Genomic DNA, 14,544 nt, shown 5'->3' with positions numbered 1-14,544 from the left:
GTGTTTTGGTTTGTTTTTAAAATTATTTTTTATCTTAAAAATTAAATTAATATTTTTTATATATTTCTTTTTATTTTGTTACTGTAATATTAAAAATAATAAAAGTTGCCTTTGAAGTCGTAGCCTAGCAATTATAGGAAGAACTTGTTCCCTTCCTTCAACATTTTGGTTTGATTTTTTATATACATGTTTGTCATCCTTATGATATTTTATATGCTTATTAGGCTTGCAGAATATTTAATGGGCCTAGAGATTAGTTATCGTGGATGTAAGCTGACCCGGATGCTCCAGGTTACCAAAATAAATAAAAAATCAGAAATGGAGCTACATATCTATCCTTCTTTTCTCAAGAAAATATGTATTACACCATTCATTAATCATTAACATAGTAAATAAATAAATAAAGAATATTTAGTTTATTTTCATTCTCTAATATTTTTTTCTATTGATACTTTTGTTAAAATTAGCATAAGGTGTATTTAATGGATTATACCCTTTAATTTTAGATAAGAAAAACCAATTTTCTTATATGTTAGATTTGATGTTTTTAATATATAACCAAACTTACTTAGATTTGAATCCTTACGCCAAACTTACTTATTTTATATTTTATTGATTTAAAGGGATTTTTTTATTAATTTATATTAAACTTACTCACATTTCAATTTTAATGAAACTAATTACAAAAAAAGATATATATATATATATATATATAGAAGAGTATAATTGAGAAATGAAGTGATCTATGATGGTCACTAGTATGCTTCGGACATTATGTGTTGATCGAGATTAAATTTTTTATTATTATTATTATTGTCTTTAAAGATACACCTTCTATATTAATTTAGTTTATTAAGAAAAAATTACCTAAAAAAACACAAGTACCTTCTTAATGACTGGGATTTCCTTCAGAGCTTCAACTACATGTTTGCAAGTATTCTATACATTTGATTATTGACCGTATGTACTTTCTCCCACGAAAATAAAAATAATTTACTGTATAATAATTTATTATTACTATAGAGCTGAATAATTAATGTATAAGAGTGTGGAAAACAGCATATCATTCTTACTTTATACGATATTTCCTTTCTTCCATTGATTTTGCCACTTTTTTTTTGTAAGGAAAAAGAAAACAAGTTCGGTATCATTTGTCGCCATCAGCTGGACAACCTTGTGCTAATTTCTTGAGGTTTTCAATGATCATAACCAGCTTCGTGTTGAGCCTGTTCACAAAGCACTTGGGCAGCCATCCAGCAGGATCCAACTGCATAAATAGTAATAAAGCAATCAAAGATACCTTTCAATATCAACTTTTGAAACTTCCCAGAAAAACAGAACAAAATTTATCTATATTGATCTAGTATACAATGATAATGGCCAGAAGAAGGAGAAGAAGATTTTCGTGTATATTCCTGCATAATCTCGAATGTTTCGTGTTTAATCCTGCATGGTCGCGAAATGACATGTATAAATACCTGAACGACATAGGTGACCATACAGGAATCATCCTCAAGCTTCTCCACCACCCACCCTGACTGCAGCAAAAGTCCTCTGATAGCATTATTTTGCTTTGGATGCAATCCTGCTGCTATCTCTTTTGGCAATGAAGCTACTGCCACCACCTTTGCATATATTTTCAAAAGAAATGTGATTAAAATCTGTGAAGACAGCATAAAAACTTGTAAATCGTAACAGTTGAGAGACAAAGGGTTACCAGGGTTCCATCTTCCATTGTTTCCCGTCGCTCGTATACTATAAACTCTCTGTTTCTAAACAAAGGTTTAGAGTTCTCTCCGAACCTCAGACGGATTATGCTGAGATTATCTTCAAGGTCCTTTATGTATCTAGCTTCCACCAGGTCCTGCTCCCATTGCTACAGCTCCAACAAGTTCAATCAATATTAATGTCAATTTCATCAAAGATTATCAATCTACACGCAGTAACTTAACATTTCCAACAGCTACATTTTATGCCCAATTAGATCCGGGTGCGATCCGAAATAGCTGTCGTTCTTGCAAAAAAGTAACTGAAGAACCCATATTTTGTCTGGCAGAGAAAAAAATAGAGACAAAAGTTATCTTGTCCATGATTTGGAATGGAGTCAAATCATCTTGATAATTATGATGGTATCGTTTGAGCAATATTCACCGTTCATTCTATATTACCATTGCTAGCAATTTCCAATCATATATTCAGCTCCACAAAATCATAACATGTAAGCTGAAAAACTTAACCTGTATATGATCTTAGAGAGGGACGTTAGAGTAAATGGATTACCTTAGCAGCATCAATGGCATTGGCAACAGTGATGAATTGTTGAGGGGAGACTGATCTGAGCAGCCAACGGCTGCGAAAGGTGTGGAATGATCCAGACCTACGTTTTGATATCTCTACCCCATTGTCTAGATCAGTTAGAATCTTCCATCCATCATTACCAACATTGCCAAACCTATTCGAATCGGAGGCAGACAGCAACTCTTGTATGCAGCTTTCGCTAGCAAAGTGTACGTACCTTCTCAGTGAGTCCTCGCTAATGGACCTGCATACATGCAAAACCCAAAATGAAAATTTAGAATCTAATCAGGAAACTAAAAACTAAAATGAATACAGCAGTGCTCATGTCTAAGTTGATTGCAAATTCAGCACTAGGAGTTACCAAGATCGGCTGCAAGGTGTTGGACCGGTACTGTTCATCGGTTCAAGAATTGCTCTTCAAGTCTTGTTTTTTCACTTCAAGGAGTATACGCGTATGTGTGGGTGTATATATACAGAGAGGAAAAGAAGAGTTTTAACTTAAAGATCGGCTAGAAAGAGAGACTGAACAGAAGTGTAAAATAAAGCGAAGTGGGCCGAGGCCATTGATGCACATGGATTGCCAGAAGAAACTCCATGATTAGAACTGCACGTCTCTCTCTCTCTTCTTCCTCGAGAGAGAGAGAGAGTTAAAAGATAGATTCTTCCCTTGCAAAAAAGCAGCAAGAAGCGAGGGTGGGGAGTGTCATGCACATGGACTGTTGGTGCCTTTTAAAATCAGCTGAAAGAAAAGGCTGAAAATTAAAGCCAAGATTAATTAAAAGGTCTTAAACTCACTCTATCATGATCCAAAACCAAAAAGCATGGCTTGGCCTGGTTTTAGGTAACATCGACCCTACCAAACAAACCCAATAAGTTGTACATGCGCCATGACAAAGCTTAAACTTCCATATCAAGCAGCAAGACGGACAACCTGGCCCCAAACTATTGCTTAGTTTGTGTTTGAAGTTGTGGTAATTTTTGTAATTGCGATTTAAAATAAAATTTAAAAAAACTATAAATCGCAGTTTTCAAGTTTTCAATTGAAAAAAACTACTCCTTTGCGAAGTAGTGGTTACTGTAAAATACATATGAATCCTATGAAACATTTGCATTACATGAAGCACTTGACATGTAACTGTCTGCTTGTTCGAAGAGATAATTTAATCCCCTGTTCTGCTATCGGAACAGAGTTTTAGGACCCACTCTACTGATCATCAAATGTCTCATGGGAATTGCTTGCATGGTGAAAGGCGAATCTTGGTTTCTTGTGGTCCAGAGGAAACGAAATGAAAACATGGTTTCTACTCATTAACTGATAGAGGTTACTGAGATTAAAGAATGAACATGGGTTTCTACTCATTAACTGATAGAGGTTACTGAGATTAAAGAATGAACATGGGTTTCTACTCATTAACTGATAGAGGTTACTGAGATTAAACATGGGTTTCTTGTCATCATAAGGGATGATAATCAGATCAAGGATCACATTCAGCTGTCGTAAAACATAGAGAAAAGGAATGACCAAAAGGAGGTTATTAAATTATTAATGAAGATCTTCCTGTCTTATCAGTGACAAATCATGAAACAGTGAACATCAATTTTAGCTCTAAAAGCAAACTAAGATTGAGACATTTCATTCCTGAGGAAACCTTTAGCTTTCAAACTTTCCACCGTTTCTCGTACAGCATCTTCAACTGGAGTGAAGGCTAGCCCCAGATCAATTAATTTCTTGGATGCATCCTTGCATGCTCTCAGACCTGGTTGAGTTTCCCCACTAAACCTGTAAGGGATTTGAGTTAAGAACATGCACTTAAGCAACCAAACAGAAACCTTAATTACAGAAAAGGAAAGACAACATGTAAAAATGACTAGATGTTAAAATGGTTTAGAATTCAAATGACAACGTCAATATTCAGTTTACTGGATATATAATTCCCACTTGGTTCAGGTTGAAACAAGACAGCCAGGTTGTCCTGTTTCCTAACTGCATCTATGGCCACCTGACCTGCTCTCACTTGCCTAGGGAAACAAGGACTTACACTTTCATAGAAAATATATGACGAGGCTGCGTATTGAGAAGCAATTTTCTTCAAACTAATCAAAGGCATCCTTCTAATAAAATTGTCAGTCATATCGGGTTTTGACTGGATCAACTTGTTTTATAGAACAAAACCCATCTGGAGCCTAGACAGATAAGATGCAGGGTGAACGCAATCATTGATTTCATTTATGCCATCTTGACACTCAGAAATGCCCTTAAACTTCATCTTTCAAAAGCAGTAGGCCTTGAGAAAAACAAGCACAGTTCTATGTTCAATTAGGTATTAATTTATTTTCACCAGCATACAAATTTAGCTCCAACAGCCACCCAATTTGTGAAAATATGTATCATACATACGAAGCTTCAAGGGGGATCCAAACAAGAATATGAATCTTAAAGCTTCAACAAGGTCATTTAGAGAGCACCCAATACAGTGCAAAATACACGCAACAACACCACCAGTTGACATACGTGTTAGGAGGAATCCGTATTCTACAATAACCATCAAGAACCTATATAGTGGAGCATCATGTGATGGGACCAGGTTAAAGAAAGGTGGCAGAATAACTGGCAATTGACAAGTAATGCATTGTTATGCAATGAAGAGGGGGGGAAATTCTTCCAAACCGAAAGAGAAATGGACTTCAACGCAAAATAAATAAATAAATACAGAGGAAAAGTACATCGCTGATAATATCAGAATGGCAAAGGGAGAAGCTTCCAAATCTGTGCAAAAAAATAGAATAACTTGGCAATAAAATAGATGGGGGCAATATGACAAGATAAGCTTTTGAGGGGGTTTGATAATTGAGTAGCTAAAGTAAACTCATGTCCACCAGCGCTCCACATGCAGTGTGGACCAGCCACTGCTTTCCATAAGGTCATCCCGCTACAAGGACAACAACTAATGTACTATTGCATTACTTTTCTAATTCTTATCTCTTTTGAATTGTCCCCTATCCTTTTATTTTGCCATCATCAGAAACAGGAGTCAAGTTTTCCATTCTGCCAATGGCTGCCCGCTATCCTTGGAAATACAGACGGATGGTGGCAAAGTTTATCCAAGATATTGCCAGAAGACTAATTAAAGTCCCACTCGGAGAGGTGCTGAATGTTCCTTCAAAGTCTTCTCCACTAGTCATCATTACAACTATTGCCACCCGCTCCACAATCCCTCCACCAACATTTAAGAAAACGAATATACTGAAGTAGTCCAAGAGAAATTTATAGTGACATTAAAGATAAGATTGTCAATCCTAATTCAAATCCAGTAGGAATATGGATATTATCCTGCCTACAGACCTTTTGATGGATAACGCTAATCTTTCCTCTAAGCAGCTACCAAAATCTGGATTAGTTCAGCCATCAAACAGGAAATTGGGAACGGAATTCATACAAAAACAAATCCATCTACGGAAGACCCAAATTTGTTTTACCAAAACCCAAGCCTACATCACCCAAAGCTAATCTAAAATAACCTACATATATCAGAAAACATATATCAAAATAATTATTCTTCTCTTTTTCTTTTCTAATTCTTGTGGTTGCTATAACCCTCCCGACCATATAAAATTAAATATTTTAATTAAATATTTCAGTTTTTAATTTTGAGTTTTTTTTTAAGAAAAGTTACTTTTAATTATGATTTATTTATAAAAAGATTAAAAAAATTTAAATTTATAAAAATTTAAAGTTAATTAAAATTAAACGATTAATTTTGGATATGTTGTTAAAAATAAAAATTTATTAATTGATTTGTCATGGTTAAAAGATTTATTTAAACCTTACTAGAAAATCTGAACAGAATGATTTTAAGGTTGAAAATAATAAAATTTTATTTTAGTCATTGATTTATATAAATTATGGATTAATCCCTAAACTTTAAAAGATTATAATTTGACCCCTTAAATGTATTTTGAAATTCTAGGCATTATTCGTATGAGGTTAAGGATCATGAATCTCAGTTTTAAAATTGATTTGTGTGATTTTCAGTTTAGTATTTTTATTTTGAAGATTTATAATTTAGTCCCTAAATTTTAAAAAAATTATAATTTAATTCTAGAACTTGAAATGTAAATTGAGATTTTGTACAGAATTGAAAATAAACTAATAGGTGAAATATTGGTATGGCTATGTATTTCTAACATCTATAGCATATATAGGATCATCATTCAATTCTGGTAAAATTATGTTTTAATCCCAGTCTTCGAAAAAATTTCGTAAACCCATTCAGCAAGTGGGAATTGCAAGAAAGGGAAGTCAAGAAAGCTAGGCAGCCTACAATTACAAACCTGTGAAGAGGAGACTCGGGGAAGAGTCTGGAGACCGTCGCAGCAAAATCACCAAACTGGTAGATGCCATTGGTGCAAAGATATCTACCAGAAGCAGTAGGGGTTTCAAATAACAGAACCTGTGCCATTGCCACATCTCTTACATGCACAGCTCCCAGCCAGTGATATTCCTGAGTGTCTCTTGATCCTTGCAATAGTTGCTGTAACACAGCACAGCTAGCGTTTAATGCAGGCTGCAAGAGAGGGCCAAGGCACGTCGCAGGACGGATTGCCACCACATCCATTGCATTCCTCCCTGCAAACTCCCATGCTGCTTTCTCTGCCAGTGTCTTTGACACCGGATACCATTTCTGCCATAATGCAATGCCCCAAGACAAGATTTTTATTTATACAGAAATAAAAATCAGTACCAAATTTACTACCGCACGTACATAATCTAAAACTCTAGATCTAAATTACCTGGCGAGACTTGCAGTAATCAAGATCAGTCCAAGACGACTCATCAAACACCTTCTCCCTCGGCCACGATGGATTAGGAACCAAAGCCGATATAGAGGACGTCACAACCACGCGCCTAACCTTGAACTTCTTAGCAGCCTCCAGTACATTAAGAGTGCCTTTCACCGCAGGTAACACAAGTTCCTCTTGTGGGTCCTTTGGGTCCTCTAGAGTACAGGGAGATGCAACGTGGAAAACCCCTTGGCAGCCTTCCACGGCCTTACAAATGGCGTCGTGGTCAAGCACGTCGGCTTCGTAAACCTCCAGACTCACGCTAGCATCGGTGGCACCTGGGATTTCGAAGAGATGAGATGGGTCAGAGCCTGGGTATATAGAGGCGTGGATTTTGGTGTAGCCTTGGTCTAATAAGGTACGAACCAGCCATGAGCCAATGAACCCGTTGGCTCCTGTCACACAAACTGCTTCCTTTTGCTTGGCCATTGATTGAATCTGTGCCTGCCTTTTCTTTGCTGAATCTTTTAGTCATGAAAAATGGATTTGGATAGGATTAATATCTTCTTGTTTTAAAGTGTTGTGGTTATTTTAGGAAACTACCTTGACTACGTAGGATAAGATCAAGATTATCACAATAATATCCAATCCTTCCTTTGCTCACCTAACGAAACTAACTCTTCTTTTCGGCATTTTATCAAGCACCTTCTAGTCAATGTCAAGAGACACACATCTCTTTTTTTTTCTTTTTTTCTTTTTTTTTTTTTACACACATCTCTTTTTTTTTCTTTTTTTCTTTTTTTTTTTTTACACACATCTCTTTTTTTTTCTTTTTTTCTTTTTTTTTTTTTACACACATCTCTTTTTTTTTCTTTTTTTCTTTTTTTTTTAAAAAAAGAAAAAGAAAAAAAGAGACACACATCTTGTTTGTCCATGTCCTGGTTGCTTCAGGAAAGGAAAGCCCTTAAAATTTGGAGAAAATAACAATAAACCTCCTATAAACCAACCATGTCCCTTAAATAGCAATAATAATAATAATAAATTTCTTTGCATAAAATAGTAATAATAAAAAGAAAGGAGGAAACATAAAAGAGTTGTGGGGCACATATTGCTAACCGGATAAATCCAGATTCGAGCAGGCTTATCTTTTAGGCCCATATAAATAATTATTTTCAGCATAAACTTTTAGGCCCAATTTTTCAACTTTTCAACATATAATCGGTCATTAATTATGAAAAAAATCTGTCACAGATAAAAAAAAAAAAAAAGTACATGAATGCAATCAATGCTATGATTATACCTTCTTTACATATATAATTTATTAATTGAAAAGTACATCTTTAGAAAAATCAAGCAATTAGTGTATGCTTTTGCAAGTGTTTTAATTAAAATGTGTTTGAATAGAAAAAATAATACATTAAGTTGATGTTTTTAATGTTTTTTTCTTATGATTTTGACAAAAAAAAGGCTCTTAAATAATTCTCTAAATTATCACCAAATATAACTTAATTATGAATAGCATTTTTCTTGTTTATAATAAATTTATTTTCATTAGCACATAAGTTTTTAGAATTATATATCTATTTGATTAAGCATAAATATACAAAATGGTTCCTATGCTTCTTCTTCTTTTTGTCATATTCAAAAATTAAATTAAAATAGGTAATGTAATCTCAATCAGATATAAAATAGAATGCAAATCTATAAAAAAGTTTTCAAGCATCGTGTTCATCCTATCAAATACATAGATCATTTGTCAAAATAGAGTTAGCAAATTAGTCAGCTATTGAATTAGGTCACTAACCTTTCAATCCCTTGGAGGAAGATTCCTAACTTTCGTAATTAAATCCAAGTTGGCATATGATATTATATTGTCCCAAGTGTTGTAGTTGAATCAGATTCAAGCAAAGCTTATGGATACTCATGTCTCATGCATGTTCTAAACTAGGAACTATCGCCTATAGCTCAGCTTGAATCGAAGAGTAGTACCTAGTATTAATAGCAAACCCTTTAATCAATGTGCCATGGCTTTCCTGAATTAGACCTCTTGCTCTCACCCCTGAATTTGTTAAATAATATTTAGATAGTTTTATTTGTTAAGAGTAGAATAATACTTTCAGTTTAATTTATATATATTTTATTTATATTTAAGTTAAGGTTAAGTATTTATAATATACAGATTATTCAAAATTCTAGTCTTTTTTTTGTGTTTGATCTTAATTATTTTAACATGGTATCAGAATTGGTTTTATGAAATGAGACTTAATCCCAAACACAGCTTCGAGGTTTTATGAAACGAGGCTTAAAATTTTTTGGAGTGAGATTTTATCTTTTGTTTTTGCAAAATTTAATATTTCGTCAATTTCTACAAAAAAAAAATAAAAAAAATTCCCTTTCCTACACCTATCAATGTTGATCTTCATCCACTAACTAGGAGGGTAAACCTAACATATTTCTTCCACATGCTTATTGATGACCAAAAATATCACATCATTATTAATATACTTAATATCAAATACAAGACTATTGATAGCATATAATGGATTAGAGCTTAGATTGGCTTTGCCTCGAAAAACTCTATTATTTCACCACTTCCGTATGAACCATGGAATTCTTTTTTCTTTTCTTTTTTTTTTTGTAAAAGTACTAATAAAGAGATTATTAGTAAAACACTGAATAAGAGCTGTTAAGTTAAAAAAAAAAAAAAAAAAAAACGCTTTCTCTAGGTTTAATAATAGCTATGCTGTATACTGACAGTGCTAGTGCTGGGTTGCTATGCATCATAATCGAATAGTGTTGTTCGAATCTGTACTGTGACCATATGTGCAAGCAGTAGATATTCAATAACCTGGGAGAGCTAGTTACTACTCTTCACTTCAAATCCAGATATGTTCAAGCAGTGTTGACATATTTTTCACAGGCGAGTCTTGAGCCGATGCATGGACCGAGGAAAAAGAGTGCTTTGATAAGGGAAGTAAGATCTCGATTGCCTCCATATTAGAGGTGGAGGCAGACAGTTACACCTGCTGGACAGCTCAAGGCCCAACAAACCTCTTCGTATTACCAAAATGGAGGCCTATAGTGACATGAGATGCCTCATGGGATGGAATCACATAATTCATGATTTTGAATTCTTTTACAATCACTTTTGACCTTGAGTTATATATATATATATATATATATAGTATAAGTTATAATTCATAAATAGATAAAATTAAAAGTTTAAATTTTTTATCAATTCAAAACATTAATTAAATTTTGTAATAATTTTTTTATTTAATTAAAAAATTAATTTGTAAAACCCATATCAAACATGACTTTAATTTGCTTAGTTGACGATGTTCGTGGCTACACGTTAATTCCAAGTCAACTATATTCTTCATCTCTTGCTCTTTTTCCAATTGAGGGACTTCATCAATTTAATCTATCGAAATACTTGAATTTTAATGACTGCAGGTGAACCATTAATTGTTGCTAATTGCTGCAAGTTACGAAATACGTGTGTGTGTGTGTGTGAAAAAGGAAGAGTGAGCATTATAATTTAATTGGTTTACTCATATTTGATCCCTATACTCTTTCATTTTATTTTTTTGTTAGAATCTCGTACTTTTTTTTAATTGAGTCCCTTTGTTATTTACTTGTTTTGTAAAGGTCCTTCCATTAATTATAACGCTATGAATTATAATTATATAATTAAAAAAATAAGAAATAAAAGATAAACATGTAAAATAATTAATTTACTATAATTAATTTGATTTGTTCAGGTTGTTCTTTTTGTTAGTTTAGCTGGTTTAATTTTCACCTCAAGTGAGAAAATTTAAATCATGAAAGTGTTAGAGAGTATTTAGAAATATGACTGTAATTATTTTTTAATATATCTTTATTTAAAAATATATTAAAATAATTTTTTTTATTTAAAAAATAATTAAAAATTCAACTTATTATGAGCGACTCAATCAAAATATATATAAAAAAAGGGACTTCCATCAAAAAATTAAAAAAATATATTTACCGAATCATAATCCTAATTTATTTTTAAAAATAAATGCTATTGTACCGTGTAAGTAAATAAAGATCACACTAACATGCTCTTGTAATTTAAAATATATATATATAGAAAACATGCATGAGTTTTTAATTACCAAAATTGTCAAACCTTAACAATAAGCATTTTCAATAATCTAAGTTGGCAAAACCTTATATATATATATATATATAAAATCAAACAACATTAACAAACAACTCAAAATATGATAAAATAAAAAAAACAATATTTTCATATATTAATTAAAATCAAAACTAAAACAATTATAATTCCAAAGTAAGTCCATAAACATATTTAAACATGTAAAACAAACTACATAAATACGTGTCTTGTGAACATCACTTACTAGATTAAAGAAAATTTATTCCTTCAAACCTCATTAGTGGTGCCCTTTTATGCTTTTCTTTTACAAACTTTAGTTTTATCACATTTAAAGTGTAAGAAATTCTTATACTAGGATCTTAAACCTGCATACTTAATTAAAAGCTTTGTACCATACTGATTATGAAATAGTGATTTTGCAACAAAGTTGGTTTTGAAAATTTTGGTATTTTTGCTAAACTTGAAGGGTAATGAAATATTTCTAGCATTTTCATTTTGAGAGAAATATGATCAACCATTGATAATAAATCTCTAAAAAGGTTTAAAGTGTAAACACATAAAGAAAATCGGTAGTTTTACATAATAGATATAATAATCATGGCTGACTGACATGACCATTTTTTAGACATTGTTGGAGCGACTCTGATGCAAACGTTATTAGAGACCATATGAAGTTCACAGATAAGGTGCATATCTTTTGTTTGGATCCAACCTTACGTGCATATCTTTCCAACCTTACTCAATTTTGCATATCTTTTGTTTGGATCCAACCTTACTCAATTAAGAAGTTTGAAGTTTTACATTCATTTATTTAAAGATGTCAACTCAATTAGCCCAAAATTGCACAAATAAAAAGATGAATAGTAGGTAGATAATATGTCGTCTACCTTCTATTCTAAATGGTGTGTTTTGAACATGAACCGGACAACATGTCATCTAGGTTAGCAACCAAGAAATTAGAGTTTTTAATTTAGGATTTGGTCAAATTATAATTTAGCTCATACACTCTCAAATCTTCTTGATTATATATTTAATTATCCTCTAACTTTCACTGTTATGTAATTTTACCTTTGCTAAATTCAATTACCAACCCCAAAGTTCAGCTTCTTTTCCATTTTACCTTGATTTTTTTATTTATACATATTAACCCTCAATTGACCATTTGTTTTCAATTTTCTCCAATTTGGTCATTGATTTTATCAATTTCAGTCCCTAAAGTCATGCACCCTTTACAAACTTGTCATTGGTTTTGAATTTCTTCAATCATGTCTCTAATTGCACATCAAAATTCAATATTTATGCAACTAAGTTTTTTATTTGCCAAATTAGCTTTTTAAAATTATAATTTAACCCTCAAACTTCAATTTCTTCAATTAAAACCTAAATTAATTCAATGGGCCTTTATAGACTTCAATTTCTTCAATTAAAACCTAAATTGAACTTAAAATTAATTTTTCTTGCACTTAAGTCCTTAATAATTTTAGTTAAACCCTAAAAAAATTCAAATTAAGTCTATAAACATCTAATTTTAAATTTTCCTTCACAAATTTAATTTTCTAATTCAATGGTCCTTTATTAGTCCATATTAGACTGTCAATTTTTCCAGCCTTGTATATTTTGATCCTTTTAAACTAGTATCTGACAATTTTCTAAGTGTTCTTTATGTTCTCTCCACTTATATATTTTTTTAGTTTTTTCTCAATTCTTTTATATTTCTTTTTCTAATATTTTTGTCCTTTCTAATTTTTTTACATATTTATAAAGGCCCTTTAAATGAGCAACAACATATATCCTCTCTTTATGATACTTTTAGAGCTAAGACCGTGGAGTGTTTTATGTAGTAAGTTTGTAAAGACTAACAGACTATTCTCCAAACTTTTTTACATATTTATAAGGGCCCCTTAAATGAGCAACAACATATATCCTCTCTTTATAATAATTTTAGAGCTAAGATCGTGGAGTATTTTATGTACTAAGTTTGTAAAGACTAGGAGACTATTCTCCAAATTTGATCTTCTCAAAACTTTAATTTGGTTGACCTAAATCTCTATTTTTGCAGCGATTTCCTTCAGCACAGTTAACGTGAAATTCTAAAGCTCAACAATTTTCTTCAATTAAAACCCTATTTTCAACTGTTCTTATTTAAAAAGGAGTTATTTTATCTCACTAACCTTTGTTTATAGCTCTGTTGACCTGAAATATGAATGTCAATGATTCTCTTCAAGTAGAACCTTGTTTTTACAGTTACTAGGAAAACCGTATTTTCACAACTCTTCTCCTATATAATTTTTTTTTTTAGTAAAATCCTATCATCTTAGTTACTCTTGTTTTCAACTCAATTAACCTACTACATCCTGGCAGTTTTTTCCATTTAAAACCTTGGTTTTGTAGCTATTAGAAAAGTCATATTCTCACAACTATTCTCCCATGCAACTATTTTCTAGCAAAGTCTTTGGTTTTATTGTCTAAACTTTTTAATGGTATCCTTGTTTTGTCTTATCTTTTGTTGGATGGGGTCTCTAACCATGTGAAATTCTAATCATTACCATAAATTTTCCCCGCAAAATTAGCATTATGTAAAGTCAAAATGCATGTATTTTTACTTATTTTGGAATCATAGGCCTCCCTTTTATTGGTTTCCTATGAGTTTTTCTTTCTGATGTGAGCTCGTTTGTTTGCTTGGATTTGTCTTCTTGAGCTAGGATTTGTTTTCTCTGCTACATTTCTTACCCACTTCATTCTTAGAAAGAAGACTCTAACTTTTATTTCTCATGGGGCCCTTTCTTACTCCACTAGATAAGTGATTTGACATTGTTTTTCATAATATTTTTATCAATGCTTTAATTACCTTTTCATTTTAAAGGATTTTTGGTTTTGTTTCAACATTAAAATCTTTTTTTTTCAAGAAGAAATCTTTAAAAGACTTTGTTTTATTCATGAAAACTAAAACTTTCATGTATACATCAAAACTATATTTCAAGCAATTCTCTTGAAGGTTTTATCACTTTCAGAGTGTGGTTTATCTTAGGCCAGGCTTTTACTAGAAGTAGCCTTCTATTCCGATTTGCAAAGAGGTTTCAAGAATTTACTTAGAAATCTTTATAGAATCAAATTTTATATTAATTTTTAAAATATCTTCTTAAGTGAAAGTTTTTTAACATGTATGACGATGACGACTTGATAATTAGAATGTATTAGAAACCAAGAAAATACATTAGCAACCTATAAAAATATCAACAATCATATTTGGCAAATTTTAAATCTATCATATTTCACAATATATATATATATATATATATATATATATATATATATAT

The 14,544-nt window shown here is 31.8% G+C and overlaps 2 protein-coding genes across 3 annotated transcripts; both read right to left on the bottom strand.

Annotated features, from left to right (window-relative positions):
* Window positions 1-1,020: 1,020 nt before the first annotated feature.
* Window positions 1,021-3,013, bottom strand: LOC105128465 (Polyketide cyclase/dehydrase and lipid transport superfamily protein). Its single transcript, XM_011030154.1, has 5 exons — window positions 2,660-3,013; window positions 2,281-2,542; window positions 1,718-1,876; window positions 1,479-1,625; window positions 1,021-1,267 (listed from the first exon to the last, which is right to left on the bottom strand). The coding sequence occupies exons 1-5, from the start codon at window positions 2,695-2,697 to the stop codon at window positions 1,148-1,150; spliced, it is 726 nt and encodes a 241-aa protein (XP_011028456.1). The 5' UTR covers window positions 2,698-3,013; the 3' UTR covers window positions 1,021-1,147.
* Window positions 3,014-3,816: 803 nt separating this feature from the next.
* LOC105128466 (NAD(P)-binding Rossmann-fold superfamily protein) lies at window positions 3,817-7,743 on the bottom strand. 2 transcript variants are annotated; one of them, XM_011030155.1, is made up of 3 exons: window positions 7,090-7,743; window positions 6,631-6,980; window positions 3,817-4,078 (listed from the first exon to the last, which is right to left on the bottom strand). In XM_011030155.1, the coding sequence occupies exons 1-3, from the start codon at window positions 7,567-7,569 to the stop codon at window positions 3,916-3,918; spliced, it is 993 nt and encodes a 330-aa protein (XP_011028457.1). In that variant the 5' UTR covers window positions 7,570-7,743; the 3' UTR covers window positions 3,817-3,915. The 2 variants fall into 2 exon arrangements, with proteins under 2 accessions (XP_011028457.1, XP_011028458.1); XM_011030156.1 differs by lacking the exon at window positions 3,817-4,078 and adding an exon at window positions 4,097-5,687 and having other exon boundaries at window positions 7,090-7,742.
* Window positions 7,744-14,544: the final 6,801 nt, after the last annotated feature.

Source organism: Populus euphratica, unplaced genomic scaffold (genome assembly GCF_000495115.2).
Source record: "Populus euphratica unplaced genomic scaffold, PopEup_1.0 scaffold14.1, whole genome shotgun sequence".
In the NCBI taxonomy this organism is placed as follows: domain Eukaryota; kingdom Viridiplantae; phylum Streptophyta; class Magnoliopsida; order Malpighiales; family Salicaceae; genus Populus; species Populus euphratica.
Note: the sequence above shows the minus strand (reverse complement) of the source record. Positions and strands in the feature narration are given on the sequence as shown.